General features: G+C 35.5%; 1 protein-coding gene across 2 annotated transcripts in view; it reads left to right on the forward strand.

The window, feature by feature from the left end:
• Positions 1–24495, forward strand: part of EDIL3 (EGF like repeats and discoidin domains 3) — a 605475-nt gene that overhangs the window by 506669 nt on the left and 74311 nt on the right. For both annotated transcript variants that reach the window (XM_063453707.1, XM_063453708.1), the window contains one exon: positions 16106–16290. In XM_063453707.1, the coding sequence (XP_063309777.1) occupies positions 16106–16290 (185 nt within the window). The remainder of the gene's footprint in view (positions 1–16105; positions 16291–24495) is intronic.

Consider the following 24495-nt stretch of genomic DNA (forward strand, 5'->3'; position numbering starts at 1 on the left):
AAAGACCCACTGTAATGTTCAACTCCAGAATCATTAAGCCCAACATCCAACATTGATATTGAATCAACTTAAACGTACAATAGGAAACACATACTATTGTATACACATACACATTTCCGTGTTCTTAACTATCGATTAAACTCTCTATTTTAAAACTTGTTTTTAAACATGTTTTGATATTTCTCAAATAATTATTCGGTTACCTTTGCTAACACTCACATTGCTCTCAGAGTTAAAATAATGTTGTTGTTTTTTACAGTATCCTTCTTCTTGATATAGACAATTTAATTTGATGAACCGATCAATCTCCTGATTTCAACAGCAAAACATAAAGGGAAATGTGTTATTTCCTTTAAAATGCCATACAAATGGCAATTGCCAGTGTCACCTGCCCATTTACTTTTCAATATATTTTAATATAAACTACATCCTAGAATGTAGCTCCAACATTGACATGCACACGAGTGCACACAATTCTCAGAAATGTTCAGAGACACACAAAGTTTATGCATCATAAAGGCAGTGATCTACCAGAAATAGAAAGGTACTATTTCCCATCCTTAAAATATCATTCTTGAAATGTCACCAGGTTTCGTCATTGCCCGGTGTACTTGAAACTTCTTGATTTTAACAATGAATGTCTGTATTCACTGTCTGTAAATGTTTAATCTCGGTTAATTACAGTTTAATTAAGAGCAACTTATTTTATTCGAAATTATAAACCGTTTGAGTTTTGCTCTAATAGTTGTCTTTGTACACCTTTGTGACTAATATAGAGGAATACCTATAATTAAACTACTTCACTAGTCTCCGATAAAGCATCGTAAATTTGATATGATGAAATGCCATCTACTTAATCATTTCTTCTCTGGTGAATTTAATCCACAATGCATTATGTCTGCAATTTAGTAAGAGTTGACAACTTTCTCATTTGCATTGTAGCTTTGGGGATATATATTGTTTTATAATGTCGATGCAGTTTCCTTTTTACTCCAGAACAAACTCCAACTTTCTCTTACCATGAATATTGTGGAGCGAGATCAGTTCTTTGTTTCTTATAATTGTTTTGTATAAGCCAGCACAGCAAACAATGAATTAAATTCCATTTTTGAGATAAGCTAAGATCAGCTCATATTATTCTATGATTTATGGATCTCCTGTCCTTTGAAAGGGTAGGGCATTCCACTGGAACCGTTTTTTTTTTTTTTTTTTGAAGATTTATACAAAAAAAAACATACTTTAGGGCTGTTTCATGACTTTTTGGGAGGTTTAGTATAGTTATAAACTTCAGTAAAGACAATTTCTAAGCCTCACATAAAACCTTACTGTACATATAAAACACAGCCTATTGTTTAACCTCAGATGTGTATAGAAAGTAAACTAAGCACCATTTATCACTTCCTGGTTTGATGAATTCTCACTGATGAAATGGAACGGACTAGAGATTGCAACAAATGCAGGAACTTAAAATATGACTACCTGTTGGATATCTATATAATGCATTAAACATCGGATCTCCCTGGAGTATCGGCTCAAAAAGGTAGAATATAGTAACCTGCTCTTAACATTAATTATTTAGAGGTGTAACGCTTTGGCTAATGGTCATGTGACATGCTAATGGCAATTCTCTATCACAACGTTCAAGGAAACAATGAAGAATATGATAAGGTATCAGAGCATAAATGTGGTAAAGATAGGCTTGGACTTTCATCTTGGTATTTATATTTATTTTATATTTTTTTGCAAATGTCTTGAGACCAATAGTAGCAATTGCTGATTGATTTTTATATTCCTGTGTTTTCCAATCTTATAAACAGTTGTTTGAAAACATGTAAAATATCCTCCAAAATTGGTCTAACCAGAGAATATATTAACAAATAACAATAAGCTCAAGTGGTTATAGTGCACAACATGTCTCTTAATGCCCATCCTGTCTAACCACAACCAACGTTTCATGCTTGAAACCAATATGTTTATTCGTATGCCTTTGTTTGTCAGGTAACAGTTAAGAATGTCACTTTTTGTCAGCAGATGCATTGGATTTGGGTGAAGTCTTGCATGAAATAAACGTTTTTCACTTTTTAAACAGAGGACTTGTTTATGGAAAGGAGTAAACAAGCAGACTTTCACATGAAACCTAATTCAATTGTTTTGTTATAAGTGATAAGAGGATATTCTTCATTTTATTTTCTGGAATTATGGATAGAAATTCAATAAAGTTAGTAGTGTGCAAACCAAAACTACTTATTTCTAGTGTGACACATATTGATGTTTTTATTATTGTTTTTTTGTTTCTCTAAAGTGACAGTACGTTGCACAATGTTCAATGAGCTGACATACATGAAATTTGTTTGTGACATTCCAAGTCTAGTATGGAGATGCCGAACCTCAGATCCATCACTTACTGACTCAAAAGAGTCAGACTCTTGGGCAGAATAAATCACGTCTGTTTCACTGGTTATGGACTGAGGTATGGTATGGAGTCCCAGGAGTGGAGGGCTTCTCGTTGCGTCTTTTCCTTTTACATGCATACCAGTGTGACTTTGCTAGAGCATGTAAAGTCTAGAGATGCTTAAAATGTATTAAGTTAAATGCTAACAGCATGATGGACTGTTATAATATTGAAGGTTTATTTCTATAGTTAGACTTTTTTTCTCTCTGTAATACATATATGTATTGTAAATCGTCACGTTTTATATATATATATATATATATATATATATATATATATATTTGTGTACGGCACATTCCGAGGACGTAAGGAAAGCAAAGTTAAAATAAGTAGTTCCTTAAGAGCAAGTCAGTTGAGGTGTGCCGAAACTGACGTGAGGTTAGGCCTGTAAAAGAGGGCCCACCTAGGTAAAATGATAAAATTGAGGGTGAGGTGGGAGGGGCACTTCCGAGAACGTCGAAGACAGGTAAGCAGGGGCTCACTCGGTTTATATAGGGAACTTAAGTGCCTCCCACAATTACAGGCCAAGCCTTCTATATATATATAATGGCTAAAAGTATGTAGACACCTACTCATTGCTCAACTCATTACAAAAATAGCTATTAATGTGAAATTGCTCCCCCATTGCTGTTATGACGGCCTCCACATTTCCAGAAATGTTTTCCAGTAACTGGGGTAATATTGCTGAAGGTATTTACTTAAAGCGAACCCATAAGCATCATTAGCCCAAACGCTTATTGTCCCTAGGCATTGTCAGTTCATTTCCACTTTGACCCATAGTTGTATTTATATGAATGGAAATAAAAACGATTAAAAATAAGCTATGAAAACTTGCAACAATAATGGAATTTTGTCTCTTAAAGTTTTCTAAGGTGCAATATTGCACGTTTTGTTTCTAACTCCCCACCCCCGTTTTTCCCCCCTTTGCCATTTACCTCCCCCTTGTGTCTTCTGCCCCCTTGTGTCCCTTAACCCCCTGTTGTGTCTCTTACTCTCCTACTGTAGCATGGTCTTGCGCTCGTACAGTTTCAGAGTTCCACGTATTAATAGCTCTGCAAGCTTAGGCAACATAAATAAAAATCAGCAAAAATACAACTCACTCACTCCACCAGTATTGCCAAGAAGGCTTGTAACCACTGTAGCCAGTGCCACCAATGTCTAAACCTGGATTGAAAAGGAAGGCTTTAATTTATTCTGTATATATAAATAGCTGTCATTGCTATATTGCATTTTTGTGTACTTCTCACTCTCTCTAATGATATCCTGAAGATTATTTGTGTTACTATTGGTGGAGATGATGTGCCTAATACGGTGATGATTAAGTTAATACGGTGCAAATAGTTTTTACTTTTATTTATTTAAAACAATCATAGTTCAAGAGGGGTGCTTGTTAATATCCATAACACGTTCATTTTTATCTTTTGTGTACACAGTTTGTAAAATTGAGAAATGTGTGTTCAAGCCCCATAACGTGTAGACTGGATTTTAACCCTATTATGCAGAGCTAATTGTGACCGTGCTGATGTGGCAAATATATAGATTTATACTCAATCTGTGCAGAACTGCAGGTAACTTTGTAACTGTGCTTCATTAAATAAAGGTGTGTCTGTTGGAAGTTCACTCATATACTTAAAGTGGTGTATTAACTCTGTATTAAGCATTCCATTATTTATTATTAGTATTATTATTATATTATTTATAGAGCACCGTCAAATTCCACAGCGCTTTACAATGGGTGGACGAACAGACATGTAGTTGTAACCAGACAAGAGGCACACAGGAACAGAGGGGTTGAGGGCCCTGCTCAATGAGCTTACATGCTAGAGGGAGTGGGGTAAAATGACACAAAAGGTAAGGATAGTATTAGACTAGTGACAATTGCAGAAGAAGAATCAGTTGGGAGCTATTAAGAGTTTAATTGATACGCTTTTATGAAGAAGTGGGTTTTTAATGATTTTTTGAAGGAGTGGAGACTGGGTGAGCATCTAACGGAGGAGGAAGCGAGTTCCACAGGAACGGTGCAGCCCTCGAGAAGTCTTGAAGGCTTTATTTGTATACATCTGAACTTTATAATGTTAATACCGTTCATATTTTTTTTATAATTAATGTGTTTTCATCATATTTCTTGCATTATTTGTCAGCTTTGGGTTGAAAAACGCTCAGGTAGCGGAATCTACTAATTAGAAGGAATGCCCATCGATGTTTATTCTTTATTATAAAGTTGGTGTTTTGGTGCTCTTTCAAATAGTTATTACATTTTTTTTTGCCTGTTGCTTATCATTACATCTATATAGTCGTTAAATGCAGGATCTTCAGTAAGGGCTAGTAATCAGAGCACTAAAAATGTACTTTTGCAGATGTTTAGTATCATATTTTCAGCCTCTTCACAATTATCCGAGTGGCTTATGTAACTGATGTGATGAACAGACTGTAAGATTTAAAGTAGATTAGGAATTTAGAATCATATTCAGCTGAAACACAAGCATAGAATCACCAAGGTCAAGATTCTTCCAATGTGAAATCTTCTGCGTTCAATCAATAAACATTCACAGCAAACTGCAAGCTGTGTGTAGATAAAATCTGATAATGAGGAACATCTGCGAGCTTTATTTAGATGTTTTCGTTCCCCTTATTAAATGAAACATTTTCATTCATGTCCCGTGCCATTCATGTATCAGGTCGGAGAAGAGAAGGGGAAACATTTTGATAAGTAACTCGCCTTTAAAGAGACAATCCACACACCATAATCAATATAGCTTATTCTACTGCTAAAAGGGAAGCTGTCACTTTCCAAGATTTTTAATATTCTGTTAATGTGTGCCTATATTTAAATTGGCACTATAATCACCAAACAACTTTAGCTTAATGAAGCAGTTTTGGTGTATAGATAATGCTCCAGCGGTTTCACTGCTCAATTCTCTGCTACTTATGAGTTAAAACCCTTTGTTAATTCAGCCCTAGCCACACCTCCCTGGATGTGACTTACACAGCCTTCCTAAACATATCCTGTAAAGAGTCATCTAATGTTTACACTTCCTGTATTGCAGGAAGTCTGTTTAGAATGTATTATCTCTTGCTCTGTTAATAGCTTGCTAGAACCTGCAGGAGCCTCCTATATGTAATTAAAGTTCAATTTACAGAGCAGGAGATAAAAACTGTTAAAGTAAATTAGCATATGATTGAAATGAAACCATTTTTCATGCAGACTGTGTGAGTCATAGCCATGGGAGATGTGGCTAGCACTGCATAAACATAAACTAAAGTGATTTAACTCTTAAATGGCAGATAATTGAGCAGTAAGACAGCAGGGGCATTATATACTGTCCCTTTAAAGGACCACTCTAGTGCCAGGAAAGCATACTCGTTTTCCTGGCACTAGAGTGCCCTGAGGGTGCCCCCACCCTCAGGGTCCCCCTCCCGCCCGGCTCTGGAAAGGGGAAAGGGGTTAAATCTTACCTTTTTCCAGCGCTGGGCGGAGAGATCTCCTCCTGCTCTCCTCCTCCGATCCTCCTCTTCTCCTCCCCGTCGGCTGAATGCGCACGCGCGGCAAGAGCTGCGCGCGCATTCAGCCGGTCACATAGGAAAGCATTCATAATGCTTTCCTATGGACGCTTGCGTGCTCTCACTGTGATTTTCACAGTGAGAATCACGCAAGCGCCTCTAGCGGCTGTCAGTGAGACAGCCACTAGAGGACATAGGGGGAAGGCTTAACCCAATCATAAACATAGCAGTTTCTCTGAAACTGCTATGTTTATGAAAAAATGGGTTAACCCTAGAAGGACCTGGCACCCAGACCACCTCATTAAGCTGAAGTGGTCTGGGTGCCTAGAGTGGTCCTTTAAGTAAAACAAAATAGATTATAAGGCTAAAGGATTAATAATTAGCAAAACATTTTTTTGTTAATCTAAGCAATGACATAAAACAGGCAGGCGGTCTGCGACAATGATGAGACTTTAAGTGGTTGTTACCCCCTTCCCTATGGGAATCTTGTATACACAATTCCCATTGTATGTATGTTCCCTTATCCCAAAATCATGTATAAACAATTTTAAATGCTGTGAAAAAAATTGGTTTGAGCTGGATGAATTAAATGAGGGGGTTGGGAGTCATAGGCACTTACGTATACAAATGTATGCCAAAGCCATCAAAAATAAGTAGAAAGTAAACCAACTTTGATGATTATTTGTGCTTTTCCACCAATTGAATCACATCAATCTACAATCTAAACTGCAAAATGCAGGAAAAATTGTCGATTTAGAACAATTCTCCAAGTCGGCTATTTGATCAAAGCTTGGCTACTTTAGTCTATTTTTTGCAATTTGAATTTTAATTCTCTACAATTCAGCACTTAGCAAGTAAACACCTGTGTCACATTATCATTCAGTTTTGTTATTGTTGTAACATTGAGGGTCTGATTGCAAAATGTGGGTTTTGTTGTTCTTTGTAATCTCAGTCCTTTTCAAAGTATGACGATACTCCATTATAAATACTTTGGTTTGGCAATGTTCTATTAACACAGGGAAAAATACACAGGGAAGAAAAAAATATGATTAAAAAAATATTGACTTTGAGACATAGAATAATGTATTGAAAGGCTTCTTGTCACAACCCATTCTTGGGATTTCTCTAGAGACTTAAAGTCAACTAAAGAAATAATAAGATAATATAATAAAGTTCGTAATAGTGTACACTTCGTTGACATTTTTATACTACCTTCTATACAGCTACAAGTCAAGCACAAGCTGAAATTAGTATGGTTGCAATTTTTCCAAAATGAGTTACAAGCTCCCCTGTGCCTGACCTTTGCCCCTACTGCAGCTCCCCGATCTATGCAAGGTATTGATGTGGTTACTTATGAGACTTGAACTCTGAGGACGTGGCATTTATAAAACATGGGGAAGAAAATTCAGCAACCTGGCATGAATTCTTGGAAAACGTGATTAGAAAAGTATTATAGGAACTTGAAAGAAAGAAAAAAAAAGAATAGATGGCTAAAATGCTTGGTATTTTTTATGGGGTTAAACTGTTCCAGAAATTAATAGATGGGCTATATATAGAATAAAACAAATACAATTGTATTTTTTGTATTTTTTTCTGGCTGTACATGATTTTATGTATTTTAGCAATTGTATTGCAAAATGTCTAAATTTGATTCCAAAAGATGAGTTAGGTGAGTATTGTGCATTGAAAAAAAGCAAAATAGGATATGTTCAGGGTGTGTTTGTGTGTAGTGTTAGCTTTTAAATGCAGGTGTACTTTTTTGTGTAGTGTTGGTATTTGTATATAATTTTAGCTTTTGAATACAGAGATGTGTTTATATGTAATGTTTGCATTTGAGTGCTGGTGTGTGTTTGGATGTGATGGTGGTGTATGATTGCTGGGATGTATGCACATACACAGCCACATAATACTTATACAGATATACATAAACATTAACACACATATACATACATATAAAAACACTGACACATACACACACATTCATATATACACTGACACATACACACACCTTGACACAAATATATAAACACTAACACACAGTTGAGCACTGGCACATACACACACCTTGACACACTGATACATATACACACACCGATACAAACATGCACATACACAGACGCATGTACCTTGACACACAGATACACATACAGACACATACACAGACACACATATACACACACAGACACATATACACATTGACACATGGATACACACGCAGACACACACAAGCTGACACAGATACACAAACACACACACACGCACACACATGCACTCATACATCCACTGACAGAGAGACACATACATACACTCACACTCAGATACACAGACACAAACACACACTGACACATACATTCACTGAAACACTGATACACAGACAGATACACTGACACACAGACACATACCCACACACAGACACATACATGTTATAATTTATACATCTGCAGCCTTTATACTGTTAGCATACCGTTTGTCTGCAGGAGGGTGGCTTGCTTTGTGTGCTGCTGCCTGAGGCTAATGTGTGTTTGGTCAGCAGCAGGTCACTCCTTCTTTCTCCTGCCTCTACTGCCTGTGCTGTGCTTCCTCCCCCTCCTTCACTGTTCTCTCAATAGCTGTGAGGAAATTACATTCTATCACTTCCTCCCATGCTGCTGCTAGCACAAGGGCCTGGTTGCGCTCTTAATGGGCCGTGGCACTCCCTGTTCATCTATATCCATCGGGTGGCCCTATGTGCACTTGAGACTGGAGAAGTCATTATAAGTTGCCTTTTCAGTTGAATTTGGGAAAACCACTTGAAACATTCATTGTATTGAGCTATTTCAATTGCTTGTTTGATTTGTTAATTGCAAACGGTTGAAAGTCTGTAAATTGTGACAATAATCCTGATTTTCAACGGGGGTTGAATAACTGTGATTACAACAAGATAGATAGACAGACAGACAGAGAGAGAGAGTTAGATAGATAGAGAGATATAGAGACAGAGAGATAGATAGATAGACAGATAGAAAGACAGATAGATAGATAGATAGATAGATAGATAGATAGATAGATAGATAGATAGATAGATAGATAGATAGATTTTGAATGTAAACACTTTTAATCTGTACTCTACTGCAGAAAGTATAACTGGTTCCTGATGTAATTATAGTATTGACTTCAAGCAGACTAAAACAGCTTAGTCAACTGACAGTGCTTTCTTTTGCTCCGCATTAAAATTTCTGTACATTATTAATAATATTGATTAAGTGAAGGACTGAGTGATTCTGCTGTGAATATAATCTGACAGTATATGGAAAAAACCAAAGACCTCTTTACAACATGAATCACTTTGCAGTTTATAAATCTGTTCTGACCCCAGAAAAATATATGCTCCAATTTCTTATATTATTTAGATGGTAGAGCTGTTGTCACCAAAATTGTGAGTGATTAAGAAACACAATTATTAATATGGATGTGCAATAACTGTATTGGGGAAACATAACTGGATCTGCTTCAAGAACCACTGCAACCATTAACCTTGAAAAATTGTAAGATCTCTACCTACTTTTTATTGATTGGCTTTTGATATGCAAATTGTGCAATATCATTCACTAGCTGAATGTATGACCAGCAACATCAATTGCTAATTGTATTACAAACAATTTAACATTGTGTATATGCCTCTGAGTGTCATACGGAGTGAGATCAGTGAAACGATTGTGTTTGTAGCGAGGATATCTTTGAAGGTCTTTCTCTGTTTTCAGGCAAATTGTTTAAATGTTGCCAATATAAATAAAAAGACCATTATAATTGTTTCTTTGATTTTGTGGTGACGGTAATTAAATCGGATATTGTAAGCTTGTCACAGAATTTTAGACTACTCAAATACTCCTGGTTTCTAAAATAGTTCATGATTCCTTTTATTTCAAAGAAAGAGGGAGATTTGTCCATGGATGTTTGTTAGTCATTCATTATACAAAATACAGATTAAGGAACAGTGCAAATTAAAAAATATCTGTTTTAAAACTTAGCAATTAAATATAGGACCCCAATATTGAATCTCCATAGTTATCTGCTGAGATGGATATTTTTTAGTAATTTCGTAAGATGTAAAATGGTATGTTTGTGTTTGCAAAAACAGGAGAGGACCTCCAAGCTATGTGAAGTTGGATAGTTGGATGCACCCCCTGTTGGAAGTCCATAAATATAGTCCACCAAAAATATATGGCAAATAGGTCCATATACTTATGCAGCCTGTAAAGCTGCAACTGTAGGAAAACCAATGTGGAGGTGTTTGCTTAAACCGACCTATTTGTTAGATTAGGATAGTACTTTGTAATAAAACAGGCAAGTACAGTAATCCTGTAATTCAGTCAAATACTATAGGAATGACCATATGCAGTAACACAAGATGCCACTTGGTGGCCAAAGGGTACCTGTAAGTACACAAGATAATCCATATTGCTCTCACAAGTGTATAATAGCCAAAAAGAGAATGCATGGAAATGGTTCCTACAGTCCTTAGAATAGTTGGGAGAGATGGGAGCTGCAGTCTGCCCACCCGAACAGTCCAACACCAACAACCGAATTGGTGTACATACCCTTTTGTCATTTGCATTTCACCGGTTTGGCCTCACTTTCGATTTTGAAAATGTGTTAATTTGCTTGTACTTGCTTAGTCAAATTGGATCATTTGCCTTACGCGTTTCGTGGAGTGAATGAATCAAGAATTCAAACATATATAGGGACGGCCCTTTTGAACATTAAGATTCTAATTGGAGCAGCAGGATTAAAAGTGAATTGGTTTGTTTGAAACAGTTTTGCAGTTCAAGTGGAAAAAGATTTTTACAATATATATGCACTAAGAAAATATGTACAGTTCAAGAATTAAATATAAAAATACATATAGAAATTAGGACAAATTGTACAGTACTTGAAATGCATATAGAAATTAGGACACATTGTATAGTACTTGAAAAGCATATATAAATTAGGACAAATTGTATAGTTGGAAGATTTTAACTTCAAACTTTTAAGTCACGATGAAACGCAATAAAGCATAAATGGATACAACTGAAACCATAAATAGTAAAATAATTGTCTATACAATATTAGAGAACTAAATGGACTACACATTATTATAATTATCATGTCTAAAATGTATAACATTTAAAAAATATTCTCACAATGCACAAAATATGCATGTAGAAAAAAGGCATATATATATAAAACATATGCAGTAGCAACCATTTCATTAATCCTTAAAAAATCATAACTTTTGACTTTTGAATTATGATAAAACATGATAGGACATAATGGAATGTAATTGGGACCAAGAAAATTATGGTTAAAAAAATTGAAGAGATTTCAAAAAATGTAAAGACACTGTATAAAAAAATGTATATAAAAATAAATGTATATAAAATAGGATGTGTACAAAGATAGGAACCAAACGAATAAAGCTTAGAAAGTCCTAACTTAAAATGTTTAGCTTATGATGAAACATGGTAGGATATAATAAGATGTAATTGGGACCAATAAATTAATGAAAATATCACTTAAAATTGTGTGTGAAGTGTGAAATAAAAATACTGGTAAAGTGTTAGTGAGCCATGTGGGCTGTGCTTATTAATATTCATAAAATAGGATCATTAAAATGCATAAAAGTGGATGAATGGAAAAAAAGGAGAGTTTGTCTTGGTGGTTGGATGAAGTGACGTGATAAATGTTATAATATAAAGAAGTGTATTTCTGGTGTTAGTGGGTTTGTATAAAATAGTGTATAGCTAAGTGAAATTAAACAATAATGGAATACAAGCAAGGGGACCTCATGAGAGTGTGTGAAGCTCAAGGTCAACATTGAGACCATTCAGGTCTAGAGTATCTAGGTGGTAAATCCACTATTCTTCAGCTCTGTCTAGATCTTCGTCTACATCACCCCTTCTCCAGTGGACATCTATCTTCTATATAACTATAGCCTTGAGCCCACTGAGGTCTTTGTGATGGTGCTGGCTCAAGTGCTTGAATAGGTTGTGAATCTGGAAACCAAACTTAATGTTCCTGCTATGTTCTGATATTCTCTTTTTAAGAGGTCTTTTAGGACCACATATTGTTTGAGACAAGGGCAGGTTAGGAAGTAAATAACTTCAGAGGTGTTACAATTCATTTTGTATTTTTTTGTATCGTGCACTGTTCAATAAACTGTATTTTGTATATAATCTGGCCTTTACAGTCGGACAACTGCTAAAAAATTAGCATTCTGGGTGTGTTCACAATTCCAATTTCTTCTAGTTATTCATTTTAAAGTAAAATGTGTTTGCACCTCATTATGGGTATGTGTACGTGAGATGTAGAGCAGTGCAACGCTAGCAATACACAGTTCTACACATTATGCTCTTAGAAACTGTTTATTTAACCATATTGGCATTATAAAATAAAGTTAAAATGTTCCACATGTTACACCCACTTGGCATTAGCCACTGATTTCTTTTCTCTGAGACAATGAGACACTGTGATTCTTTCCACTTGGAAAGTGTCTTGGAAAATGTCTGTTTTATATTTTCACTGAAGGTTTACAGTAATCTTTAATAATGATGGTGGTATCAACCTACCTCTTTTACAAATGTAACCAAACTGTTTTATAAATCAAGTTACATATCAATTTCAATGTAGAAATTCTTCTGGCAGCAGTAAACGTTTGTATTTTGAGTGGCTCAAAATAAATATACCTTATAATACTGGTGGGGAAGTGCCGTCAATGCCAGTTCATCTGCCTGTGATATGCCTGGGCTGGGATTTATACACCTATACTGTTTATTATTACTATTATTGCCATTTATATAGCGCCAACAGATTCCGTAGCACTTTACAATATTATGAGAGGGGGGATTTAACTATAAATAGGACAATTACAAGAAAACTTACAGGAACGATAGGTTGAAGAGGACCCTGCTCAAATGAGCTTACATTCTATAGGAGGTGGGGTGTAAAAGACAATAGGACATGAATTTGCAGTCAAATGAGGCAGAGCTGGAGGAGAGAGTAGAGTGCTTCCCTTTAGAAGAGAGCAAGAGACAGGCATGTAAGGTAGAGGTTACTCTGGGAGATGGGTGTTAAGGCACTTCTTAAAAGCTGCAAGACTAGGGGAGAGTCTGATGGTGGTAGGCAGGCTATTCCATAGGATGGGAGCCGCCTGCAAGAAGTCCTGCAAGCGTGAGTTGACCGTATGGGTGCGAACAACGGACAGAAGGTGGTCATGGGCAGAGAGGAGAGACCGAGAAGGGACATACCTATGGATCTGTGAGGAGATATAAGAGGGGCTAGAATTGTTCAGTGCTTTATAGGTTTGAATTAGTACATTGAATTGACTCCTAAAGGATATAGGAAGCCAACGTAAGGACAGAGAAAGGGGTGAGGTGTGCGAGAACCGACTGGAGAGGAAAATCAGTCTGGCGGCAGCATTCATTATGGACTGTAGCGGTGCAGTACGGCTTTTGGGAAGACCAATCAGTAGAGGGTTACAATAATCCATGCGGGAAATTACTAGAGCATGGACAAGCTCCTTGGTAGCATCTTGCGTAAGAAAGGGGCGGATGCAGGCTTTGGTTTTAAGATTGAATCTACAGGATTTGGCAACATACTGGATGTGAGGCTCAAAGGTGAGGCCAGAATCAAGTATGACGCCAAGACAGCGCTCTTGCAAGGATGGACTTATGTAAATACCACTAACTTGAAGGGAGAGCGAAATAGGAGCATCAGTATTAGGAGGAGGAAAGACAAGGAGCTCGGTTTTAGAGAGATTGAGTTTCAGAAAGCAGGAGGACATCCAGTCAGAGATGAAAGAAAGGCAAGCAGTGACACGTTGCAGGACGTCAGGAGAGAGGTACGGGGAGGAGAGATATATCTGGGTGTCATCAACGTACAGGGGGTAGGGGAATCCAAAAGAGGTAATAAGTTTGCCAAGGGAGGCAGTATAAAGAGAAAATAGAAGGGGACCAAGGACAGAGCCTTGGGGGACTCCAACCGAGACAGAACGAGGGGAGGAGGTATCATTAGAAAAGGAGACACTGAATGAGCGTTGAGAGAGATAAGAGGAAAACCACGAGAGGACAGTGTCACAGAGACCGAGTGATTAAAGAGTTTGAAGAAGGAGAGCATGATCAACGGTGTCAAAGGCAGCAGAGAGGCCAATAAGAATTAGTATGGAGTAGTGGCCTTTGGATTTAGCTGCGTCGTTAGTAACTTTGATAAGCGCAGTCTCAGTAGAGTGGAGAGGGCAGAAGCCAGATTGAAGAGGGTCAAGGAGAGAGTTGGAATTGAGGAAGTGAGACTCATGGGTTAAGACAAGTCTTTCCAGAAGCTTTGAGGAAAAAAGGATCAGGGATATAGGTCTATAGTTAGAGGGGGAAGACGGGTCAAGAGATGTTTGTAGGAACTGTTGTGATACATGGGGCATATTAGTATTAAAGCAGCTCTGCTTACAAAAATAAACGTTATCTAATCTGCTTCTTTATAGCTCCCTGAGTCTGTATCTCTGTTTATTTTTTACTGTGTGTTTTTATTTTCATATACCGGTAATAGATAAAGAAAGATATGGACTTATTTACACTATGTATAGCAGTCATGTTGACAAAACTTGACAGTGGGCGAAGCTTAAAGCAAGGTTCGGTTTCAGTTGCCAATCAAATTTACCCACAATCCATCGGTAAAAGGGCAGAAACCCAGAAGGGCAGACAGCAGACATCATGGGCAGAGGAGAACAAAATGGATGTTCCCAGATATTGAGATATAGCATAAGGAAGAAAAGATAACATAAAGAAAACCAAGTGTTGAGCTGGGAAGTATAATCAAAAAGAAAGGAAAACCAAAGGGGAAAAAATGACAGTACCACTTCAAGATGTTTTAATGGAGTGCTGGTACTTTCATGAAATGTATTTATATATGTAATTATTGTCACATTAATTCTTAGTTAGAGAAGGAGGAATGAAAGTAGTGGTCTAGGGCAAATTTGGACCGAGTTTAACTATAAAAAACAGTGGAAAAATAAAAAGAAGAGTTAGCATTTTGAAAGTGGCAGAGCCCCGAAATAGGAGCGTTCACCTGGAGACCCAAGAAGTGGCAAAGCAATTACAGATCTGTTACACTTGCATTTGTCAGGGGAAATCTATAATATAATTTATGATTATAATGATGATAATAATAATAAAAAGCACAATATTATTCATATTTATGTTTACTATGACTGTCGTATTGCTATTATTATGTGTTTATGCTTCAATAACTAAAACCTTTTATGTTGCTTATATTAGCAATTAAAAAAAAATACATAAATATGCTTTATTTATGCAATATCCTTGAGCGGGTTATTTTTTTCCTTTTTTTCTAATATTTTCCATTGTGTCCCTTTTTACTCATTTTGCATAATGTGCTAAAATAATAAAAAATATTTAATTATCAGTGAAGGTCGTACACAGATATTAAGCAAGTGCTATTATCAGAAATGGGGAAACTCTCACCATAGACACAGCATTATATTTAATTTTCACTATATTAAAGTCATACCTGTGCTGGTGTCCTTAACCCATACAAAAGTGCATGTTCTTTTTGTTATAAATAATCAGCGTTTATGTTCTTAAGAGCGCTTCTCCTTATGTTCTTTGTTAAGATTCTAGTCACATGAAAAACTTTTGATCAACTGCCCATCAGCTTTAGGGATTTGCTATCCTGTCCCGAGTGTCAGCGACATGTTTGTGCATTCGTAAAATTGATTGTTTTCTACATTTTGTTTTTAAGGAAATTGCAATAAAAAGATGGAGGAAACTCTGTACAGATCTAGACGTGTAATGATTTCCAATTGTAAAACACAGCACAATGAGAATAACACTATGTTCTGAAAATTATTATGAGCATCTAGGAAAGTGTGCTTATGCAGTACTTTTCAGAATTAGCTAATTTTACGGGCTCTTTCCCGAGGTGCTTACGATTATGGCCTTTTATATTCACACTTTTTGTTGGATTTCTGGAGAGAATACTTTGTTTTATTTAATCTGTTCTCCTGCCGCAATAGAAACATAACAGAAGGTCCAGTTGTATATTGAACATTAGCTTAAGAAACACAAACATGTTTCTCTTTGTGTAAGAACCTCTTCTCATTAGCTTTGGTCGATGCTTTTTCAGGTTGCTCAGAACCTCTTGGAATGAAATCAGGACACATACAAGATTACCAAGTAACAGCCTCAAGCATTTTCAGAACACTAAACATGGATATGTTCACCTGGGAGCCAAGAAAGGCACGGCTAGATAAACAAGGCAAAGTAAACGCTTGGACATCTGGAAGAAGTGACCAGTCACAGTGGTTACAGGTATTTTATGATTGTTTGTTTGTTTGTTTGTTTGTTTGTTTTATAATGCCCTGGAGTTGAGTTATAGAACATAAGTTGACTGGTCAATTCTGGTAACTTCAACTTATTTTGGCAAAAATTCAAATGGGCAAACACAGAGCTAAGGCCAGATTAAAACCAATGTGATTTGTAGGGGAAAAGATATGCAACATGAAATATATAAATACATTAATAATGGCTTTGGGGTTGGGCTAAACATAATGAAATATATGGTATGTGCCCATAACTATGTAGAAAAAGTTAATGAGATAACAGTGAAACCTGGCAGAGCTATCTGTAAGCTAAAAACATTTCACCTTAGAAATACACCAAAGAAAAATATAGGCAAAGACACCGCCATTTTAATTTTTCATTGAAATGTAATTAAGCTGATATCAAACGTTCAACCTCACGTTAACTAGTTTTTGTTCCTTAGGATTTTCTTTAAGACACATCTTTTAAGAGATGAGTATTTTTGTGCATATAAAAACATATACTGAAGTCGAAGCAGGTAAATGACATTTTTAAGCACTAACAGCAAACATAAATACGAGCTCCCTAGAAATCTTGTATGTGGAAATTGCTAGTTGTAAATAAACGATGCAGTAAAATCACCAGTTTTGTACAAATAGCACGCAAACAACAATATCACTGTCAGCAAGGCAGCTATTACGTACACAAACACGTTTCTGGCAAACTATTTCAAACTTTCTAAAATACAGAATTTAAAATAATTTTTAATCAAAAAATATTTTTTTGTGTACTATCTTTTTTAAATACGAATATATACATGTGGGCAGATCGCACCATCATCTATGCAAACTAAGCAAACATCATAACTTGAGCCTATGTTTCAGTAGGTTTCTCAGATAGATTGATTGCTGCAAATAAAATAACTGTAATCTTGAAATAGTCAACTCCTTCAAATAGTCTGGTATTAGGTTGGATCCTAATTTCGCATTTGGCTTCTATATTGAAAAACTATTTTCCAAACTTTATCCCGAATGCATTGTACAGAAACAGTATATCTTAAATCTGGGGATTTAGTATATCCACAACCCATCTTACTGAGTTCACTACTCGAAATAATGTGTCATTCACTGTTCTCCACTGTAACTACAACATAATTATTATGGTATTTTGAAACAACTAAGGTCTCAATTTAATATTTTTGGATTAGCTTTTAAAATAATGTAATATTTTAGAATAAACTTTAAAAATAATATAATGTTTTTAAAAATATATTGATATTTTATGTTATATATTTATTTTTTATATATATGTTATTTTTTGATGTTTTAATATTTTGAAGAAAAAAAAAAAAAAAAAAGCTTACTCACAAAAATTTAAATCAAGACTTAAATTTGTGAACCTTTTGAAAAGGCGGTGTTTACATTAAAATGCTTCCAGGGACAGCTTATAGACATCAGAACTACTTCATTACGCCGTAGTTGTTCTGGTGATTATAGTGTCCCTCTAAAAAAAAAAGATCCCTATTGGCAAAATATGTAATAAATAATTACGTGTATATAGATTTATTATATATTAAAAATAAAACAACACCACAGTATTAAACTTTTTTTATTATATGTAAAAAAATAATCAGCTACATTTTGTACGTTTTTATTGTATTTTCAAAACAAAATTGCCCTCTGTTGCAGTAAATCTACATCATGCTGTCGAATGTTCCGAAGGCAATAAGCTACATTGTTGGATTTGTCTCAAGGGCATGCAATGCAGTCTGTGCCGTTTATGTACTTACTTATAAGACTGGACACATCTAATTAGAAACATGCTGGTCTATACTTTAAAGCTATATTTCTACAAGCTTTTTACATATTCCCCTGATTCTATGAAGTTACTCCTGGCTCTAAAATATAGATAGTAGATAAATTCCAATGACTCTTAGCTCTGTAAATAGATAGGAAGTTATACACATTGACTCTAGTAAGTTACTCATGGAATGGGAACTATAAATATTAATTATTACTATATTGTGCATAGTTACTGCTAACTCTGAAATCAGAGATAATGGCCGTTATTAAATCTCCTTTATTGTAGGAGGTTGTACTAAGGCGCTTAGATCTGGTAAAGGATCAAGGGCTGGTATTGTAGTATCTCACAATACAATATCGGGGTTATTTACTAAACACTTATTTGTATTGATTTAAAATTTGACAAAATTAAAGGTAAAATAGCCACATTTTGACGGGATTATGTCTGGATTACACAAACGCACAGTTGGTGTGAGCAGCTACAATGCAAATTTACTTAAAACCTAAAAATCTACAGACATAAAATGACAAAAAAAACTAAATAACACATAGAATCCTACTTAATATATGAGCTATGAACTCACTATGTCTGTAGATTTTTTTAGTTTTAAGTATCTGGTTTGCTGAGGATTTGAGAGGAATCTTTCAAAAAGCAGATTATTGGAAAAAAGCACAAATATATATATATATATATATATATATATATATATATATATATATATATATATATATATATATATATATTTATTTATTTTATCATTTTTCTCTAACTGGTGTTTTTTTCCCCTGGAGAGCTGTGTGCAACACAAATCATACATACATAGATACATACATACATATAAATAAATAAATGTATAATGCAGTATTTACCTATTTTTGGAATAAATATCTGTATATTGAGTTGATTAGCACCTCGGTAGCATTTTTATTATAGTAGAGTACCAGTACCTGTCGGTCCATATTTTAGAAGGTGGGAACTCTGTTCAAATGGATCCACTGTAATAAGCAAACAAAAAACAACGATACTCAGTACTCTATATATACAGTATATGTGTCTTTTTTAAATTATACTATTTTTTTTCTCTCATTACCAAGTATATTCTTGGGAGAACATACACAAATAATACACATAAAGAGACATATACAGTATTATTCTTAATACAATGTTACACATGTAACAGACATACGCTGATCAGCCACAACATTAAAACCACCTGCCTAATTTCATGTAGGTCCCCCTTGTGCTGCCAAAACAGCTCTGATGCATTGAGGCATGGACTCCACAATACCTCTGAATGTGTCCTGTCCTTGTCACCAAAATATTAGCAGCAGATCCTTTAACTCCTGCTGCTAATATTGGGAGGTGGTGCCTCCATTGATCAGATTTGTTGTTCCAGCATATCTCACAGATGCACAATCGAATTTGGATGTCAACGCAAAACCTTCAAGTCTTTGTTCCTCAAACCATTTCTGATTTTTTTTTTTTTGCAGTAGTGTAGCAGGGTGCATTATCCTGCTAAAAGAGGCCCCTTCCATTAGGGAGCACCATTGCCAAGAAGGGATGTATGTGGTGTATAACAATATCCTTGTAGGTGGTATGTGTTAACGTAACAGCCACATGAATGCCAGAACCCACGGTTTCCCAGCAACACTGCCCAAAGCATAACACTGCCTCCACCATCATGCCTTCTTCCCATAGACCATCCTGCTGCCATCTTTTCCCCAGGTAAATAATTCACGTGCATCCAGCCATCCAACTGATCTAAAAGAAAATGTGATTCATCAGACCAGGCAACTTTCTTCTGTGATTATACCAGTCGGGCTAGCCTTCACTCCCCATGTGCATCAATGAGTCTTGGGCGCCCATGATCCTGACACCAATTCACTGGTTGTCCTTTCTTGCACTACTTTTGTATGCCAGGAACACTCCACAAGACTTGCCATTTTGGAGATGCTCGAACTCAATCAGCTAGCCATTACTATTTGACCCTTGTCAAAGTCACTCAGATCTTTTAATCTTGCCCATTTTTTCTGCTTCCAACACATACAATTCAAGAACTGACTGTTCACTTAATGCCTCATAAATCCCACCCCTTGACTGGTGCCAATGTAATTATATAATTAATGCTATTTACTTCACCTGTCAGTGGTTTTACTGTTGCGTCTGATCAGTGTATACAATATGATTGTAAATTAGCAATGAATGCAGTTTTTTTTTTATTGTAGGGTGACATTTTCATGGACTTCAGACTGGTGGCAGATTTGATATTCTCTGACAGGTTATTCAACATATAGTTTCTAAAAATAACATAATTTACATACTTCTTTGAAAGTCAATTATTATTACTATTATTATTATTATTATTGCCAGCAGATTCTGTAACACTTTACAATATTATAAGCGGGGTTGATTTAACTATAAAATGGACAATTATAAAAACTTACAGGAACGATGAGTAGAAGGTGACCCTGCTCAAACGAGCTTACAGTCCATAGGAAAGTCAATGAGCACATTTCTCCCAAGTTAACAAGCTTAACAACTAAAAATACAACTTACGTTGTAGAAACATTTAAATACATATAGGGAATCAACACAGTAAAGGAGGAGGAAATATTTAAAAGATGAAAAACGACCACAACAAGAGGACATAGTCTTAAATTAGAGGGGCAAAGGTTAAAAAATAATATCAGGAAGTATTACTTTACTGAGAGGGTAGTGGATGCAGGAAATAGCCTTCCAGCTGAAGTGGTAGAAGTTAACACAGTAAAGGAGTTTAACCCCTTAAGGACCAAACTTCTGGAATAAAAGGGAATCATGACATGTCACACATGTCATGTGTCCTTAAGGGGTTAAGCATGCATGGGAAAGGCATAAGGCTATCCTAACTATAAGATAAGGCCAGGGACTAATGAAAGTATTTAGAAAATTGGGCAGACTAGATGGGCCGAATGGTTCTTATTTGCAGTCACATTCTATGTTTCTATGTTTTTATGTTTCTATATTAAGAGATTGCCAACCTATAACTGAAAGAACAGGATGATTGTAGCCAATTAAGTCATTTGCTTAACACAATATTTCAAATTGATTATTGTTTCATATTAATTTGATCAAGTTAAAATGTTTCGCCCTATTTTGCTTGAAATCCTATATTTAATAGGTCATTTGCATGGCTTTATGGTATTATTCAATCATGATCGGTTATTGTGTTTTATATGCCATTCAGTGACAGTGTGGCCAGTTTTATATTGTGATTTATTCATGATTGCAATGTTTACGTTAACTCTGTTGTAGGTATTAGTGTTAAGCACATTCTTTCACTCTTCACATTATTATACCGCATTTCCCTCTTGACTGCTACCTGTACATAAAATCAGCAAAATGCAAAAGAAAATGATAGTAGAAAGCACACCCGCTGAATCAGCAAGCACATTGCACAACACACTAAAAAATATAGCCAATGTACAATAAAATTTTAGTTGCCTTAGTAACTTAATATAATACTCACTATAAAATTACCTGTAATCAGAAAGAGAATCCTATCCTGTCTATAATAAAGTTTGTTACTGCAACTAGAACATTCAACCTAATGCATAATGCAATTTACAAATCCTAGAGGACATAATAAACAAACCTTAAATAATCCACTGAAAAGAACAATGTCATAATAAGACGGTCGAAACGTCGATTTTTTTGCGTGCTATTTGAATACAGTAATTTGATTTACCAAATCCATGGAGTGGTCTCATTTCTTGCTTTGTTTATAGTATTTTGCACAGAGAAGCACCTGGTATGTATTATTATTTGGGAAGAGTGCCAGAAATTGCATAGTTTCTCTCTCTCTATATATATATATATATATATTTAAAGATATGTAAACGGTTGGAGTTACCCTTTAATCTTACAGCTGATAACTAATTACAAATGGGTGATAACCAGGCATACAATTGTAGCAATATAAACAAAGATGGATATGTCAATTATAGAAAAAAAATTCTATAGTAACCCCTTAGTTCATCAACTGAATAGCACCTCAGTTGCTGAATATCTAAGGTGTCTAATCTTTACTTATTCTAAAATTAACTAGCCCAGTTAGTCAGATCAGCAGAGTAACATACTTTATCTACAATTCTAGTCATAATACAGTAGGTACTCCATTTAGTATGTTGTCATGCTACCTCAAACTCTCTCTGTGCTCACTCTAGAGCAGAGGTAGGCAATGTTCGGCACTCCAGATGTCGTCTACTACATATCCCATGATGCTTTGCCAGCAGTAAGAGCACTATGGGAGATGTAGTTCACAACATCTGGAGTGCCGAAATGATCTACCCTAACTAAAAAGAGTACCTCAAACTCTTGACTCATGTCCCATATCAATTGTCGTTGAAGTCTAATCTAAACAAAAACTTTACAATTCCAAAATATGTTCAATGACAATCTTCTTATATCGTGACTTATTAAAGCAACTAAATCTGATGAGCATTTCAGGTCTCTAAATGCACCTTCGACGAGGACCTAACATCTAAATTTTAAAATGATATCTCATCTCTCATTTCTTATTTCATTTTTACAATTGTAGCTATTTTTATAGCCATTTTTCCATAAACACAAAACTAACTCATGTGGACATTAAAGTATGGGACAAAAATCAACATCCCATGGAGAGACACAATTATATTTACAAAAGCCAGGTGCAAACTATATAAACACTCCCTCAAGTGTTTACATATCCAAATACATACATAATATAGAACGAAAACTATAACAACTACAATCTTTAAGTATCATACGACTTTACTAAACAGAAAAAATTCCAATATCATACAAAAGGCAAAAATAAACAAAGTGAAAGAAATAGAGGCAAACAATGGTACTTTACCAAAACAATCTTACAAGCCCCAAGGCAGAAAAACAAGTCACCAACTCCCCCAACATTTCGGCACCAACTGGTTGCCTTTATCAAGTTGGTGCCGAAACATTGGGGGAGTTGGTGATTGGTGTTTCTGCCTTGGGGCTTGTGTGATAGTTTTGTTAAAGTACCATTGTATTACTGTTTGCCTCTATTTCTGTCACTTTGTTTATTTTTGCCTTTTGTTTGATATTGGAATTTTTTTCTATTTAATAAAGTTGTATGAAACTCAATCAATTATTCCGCTGCCATAGAAATATTATTACATTTCAAATGTTAGGTTTATATTAATTTGTTGTTAAAGTTTTGTAAAAACTATATGTTTACTGGACCCACATCCGTCTGTCAATTATGTGTTATCATATCCGGTTTATAAAGGTGGAATTTTAAAACTGTTATTAATGAGTCTGTGTGTAAGGCAGGTCAAGGCATATTACATTTTCACTTTACCATTTATCTTTTTCAGAGATGTGTGAACAAATATTTCTATGAGTCACTGGGTATAATATATTGAAGATTCATATCATTCAGTTCTTTCATATATGAATTATTTATAAATCCACTCTGCATACATATGCCTACATCCCTATACACGCTCCCTTTAAACAAGAGAACGCGTGCAATTTAAAAGTTAACATATTAAAATTGCTACTATAAAATATTTCACCGCAAGACATTCTTCCCTGAAACTATATTATATTAGACAAAATATTCAAATAAAATTGTTCAGTAAAGCTAGTGAAATGTTTTCTACACAGGTATTTCTATTGCTTTAACACAGTTACTGCCTAATAAAAGTAAATTTCATCTCTTCTACATAGCCAGTAGGTGCAATACAGGGTTGAATAAACTATGGAAGTCTTCTTGTGTCTCCTATTATTATTATTATTATTATTATTATTATTTTATTATTTATATAGCGCCATCAGATTCCGTATCGCTGTACAATGTCACTAACATGATATGATTATCTGTTTTTTTGCATTTTTGGCAATAAATGACTGATTTGGGGTTGAGCACCACACCCCTCCACTTTAGATATGGTCAGCAGAAAGTGTACATTTTTGAATAGGCTCTTGAAGTAGCTAAAGTAGTTACATAGTTACATTAAGCATGTTTCAAAGTTAAAGGAACATTCTAAGCACCATAATCACTACAAGCTGCGCTGCCAGGACTGCCATAGTGACCCCGCAATGTAATTAGTCAATCTGTTTTAGAACACTTTGACTTCTTACCTGAGATCCGCTGGATGCTCCTCCCTGCCTCCACTACTTCTGACAGAGAGGAGGAAGCTCTCTGTCTGAGCTAAGCTTGGCATTGTAGGGTATAATTTATTGGCAGAGGGTCATCGGCTGATGCTCTTACTGCAGGACTTAGCTCAGAGAGAAAACGATGGAAGCTCCTGATTGAGAGCTTTGGATCAGTGCTTGGTGGACCCCAGGTAGGAAATACGGTTTGACAACTTACAATGAAGGGGTACCATGGCAGTCCTGAAACCACAACCA

Source organism: Pelobates fuscus, chromosome 5 (genome assembly GCF_036172605.1).
Source record: "Pelobates fuscus isolate aPelFus1 chromosome 5, aPelFus1.pri, whole genome shotgun sequence".
In the NCBI taxonomy this organism is placed as follows: Eukaryota; Metazoa; Chordata; class Amphibia; order Anura; family Pelobatidae; genus Pelobates; species Pelobates fuscus.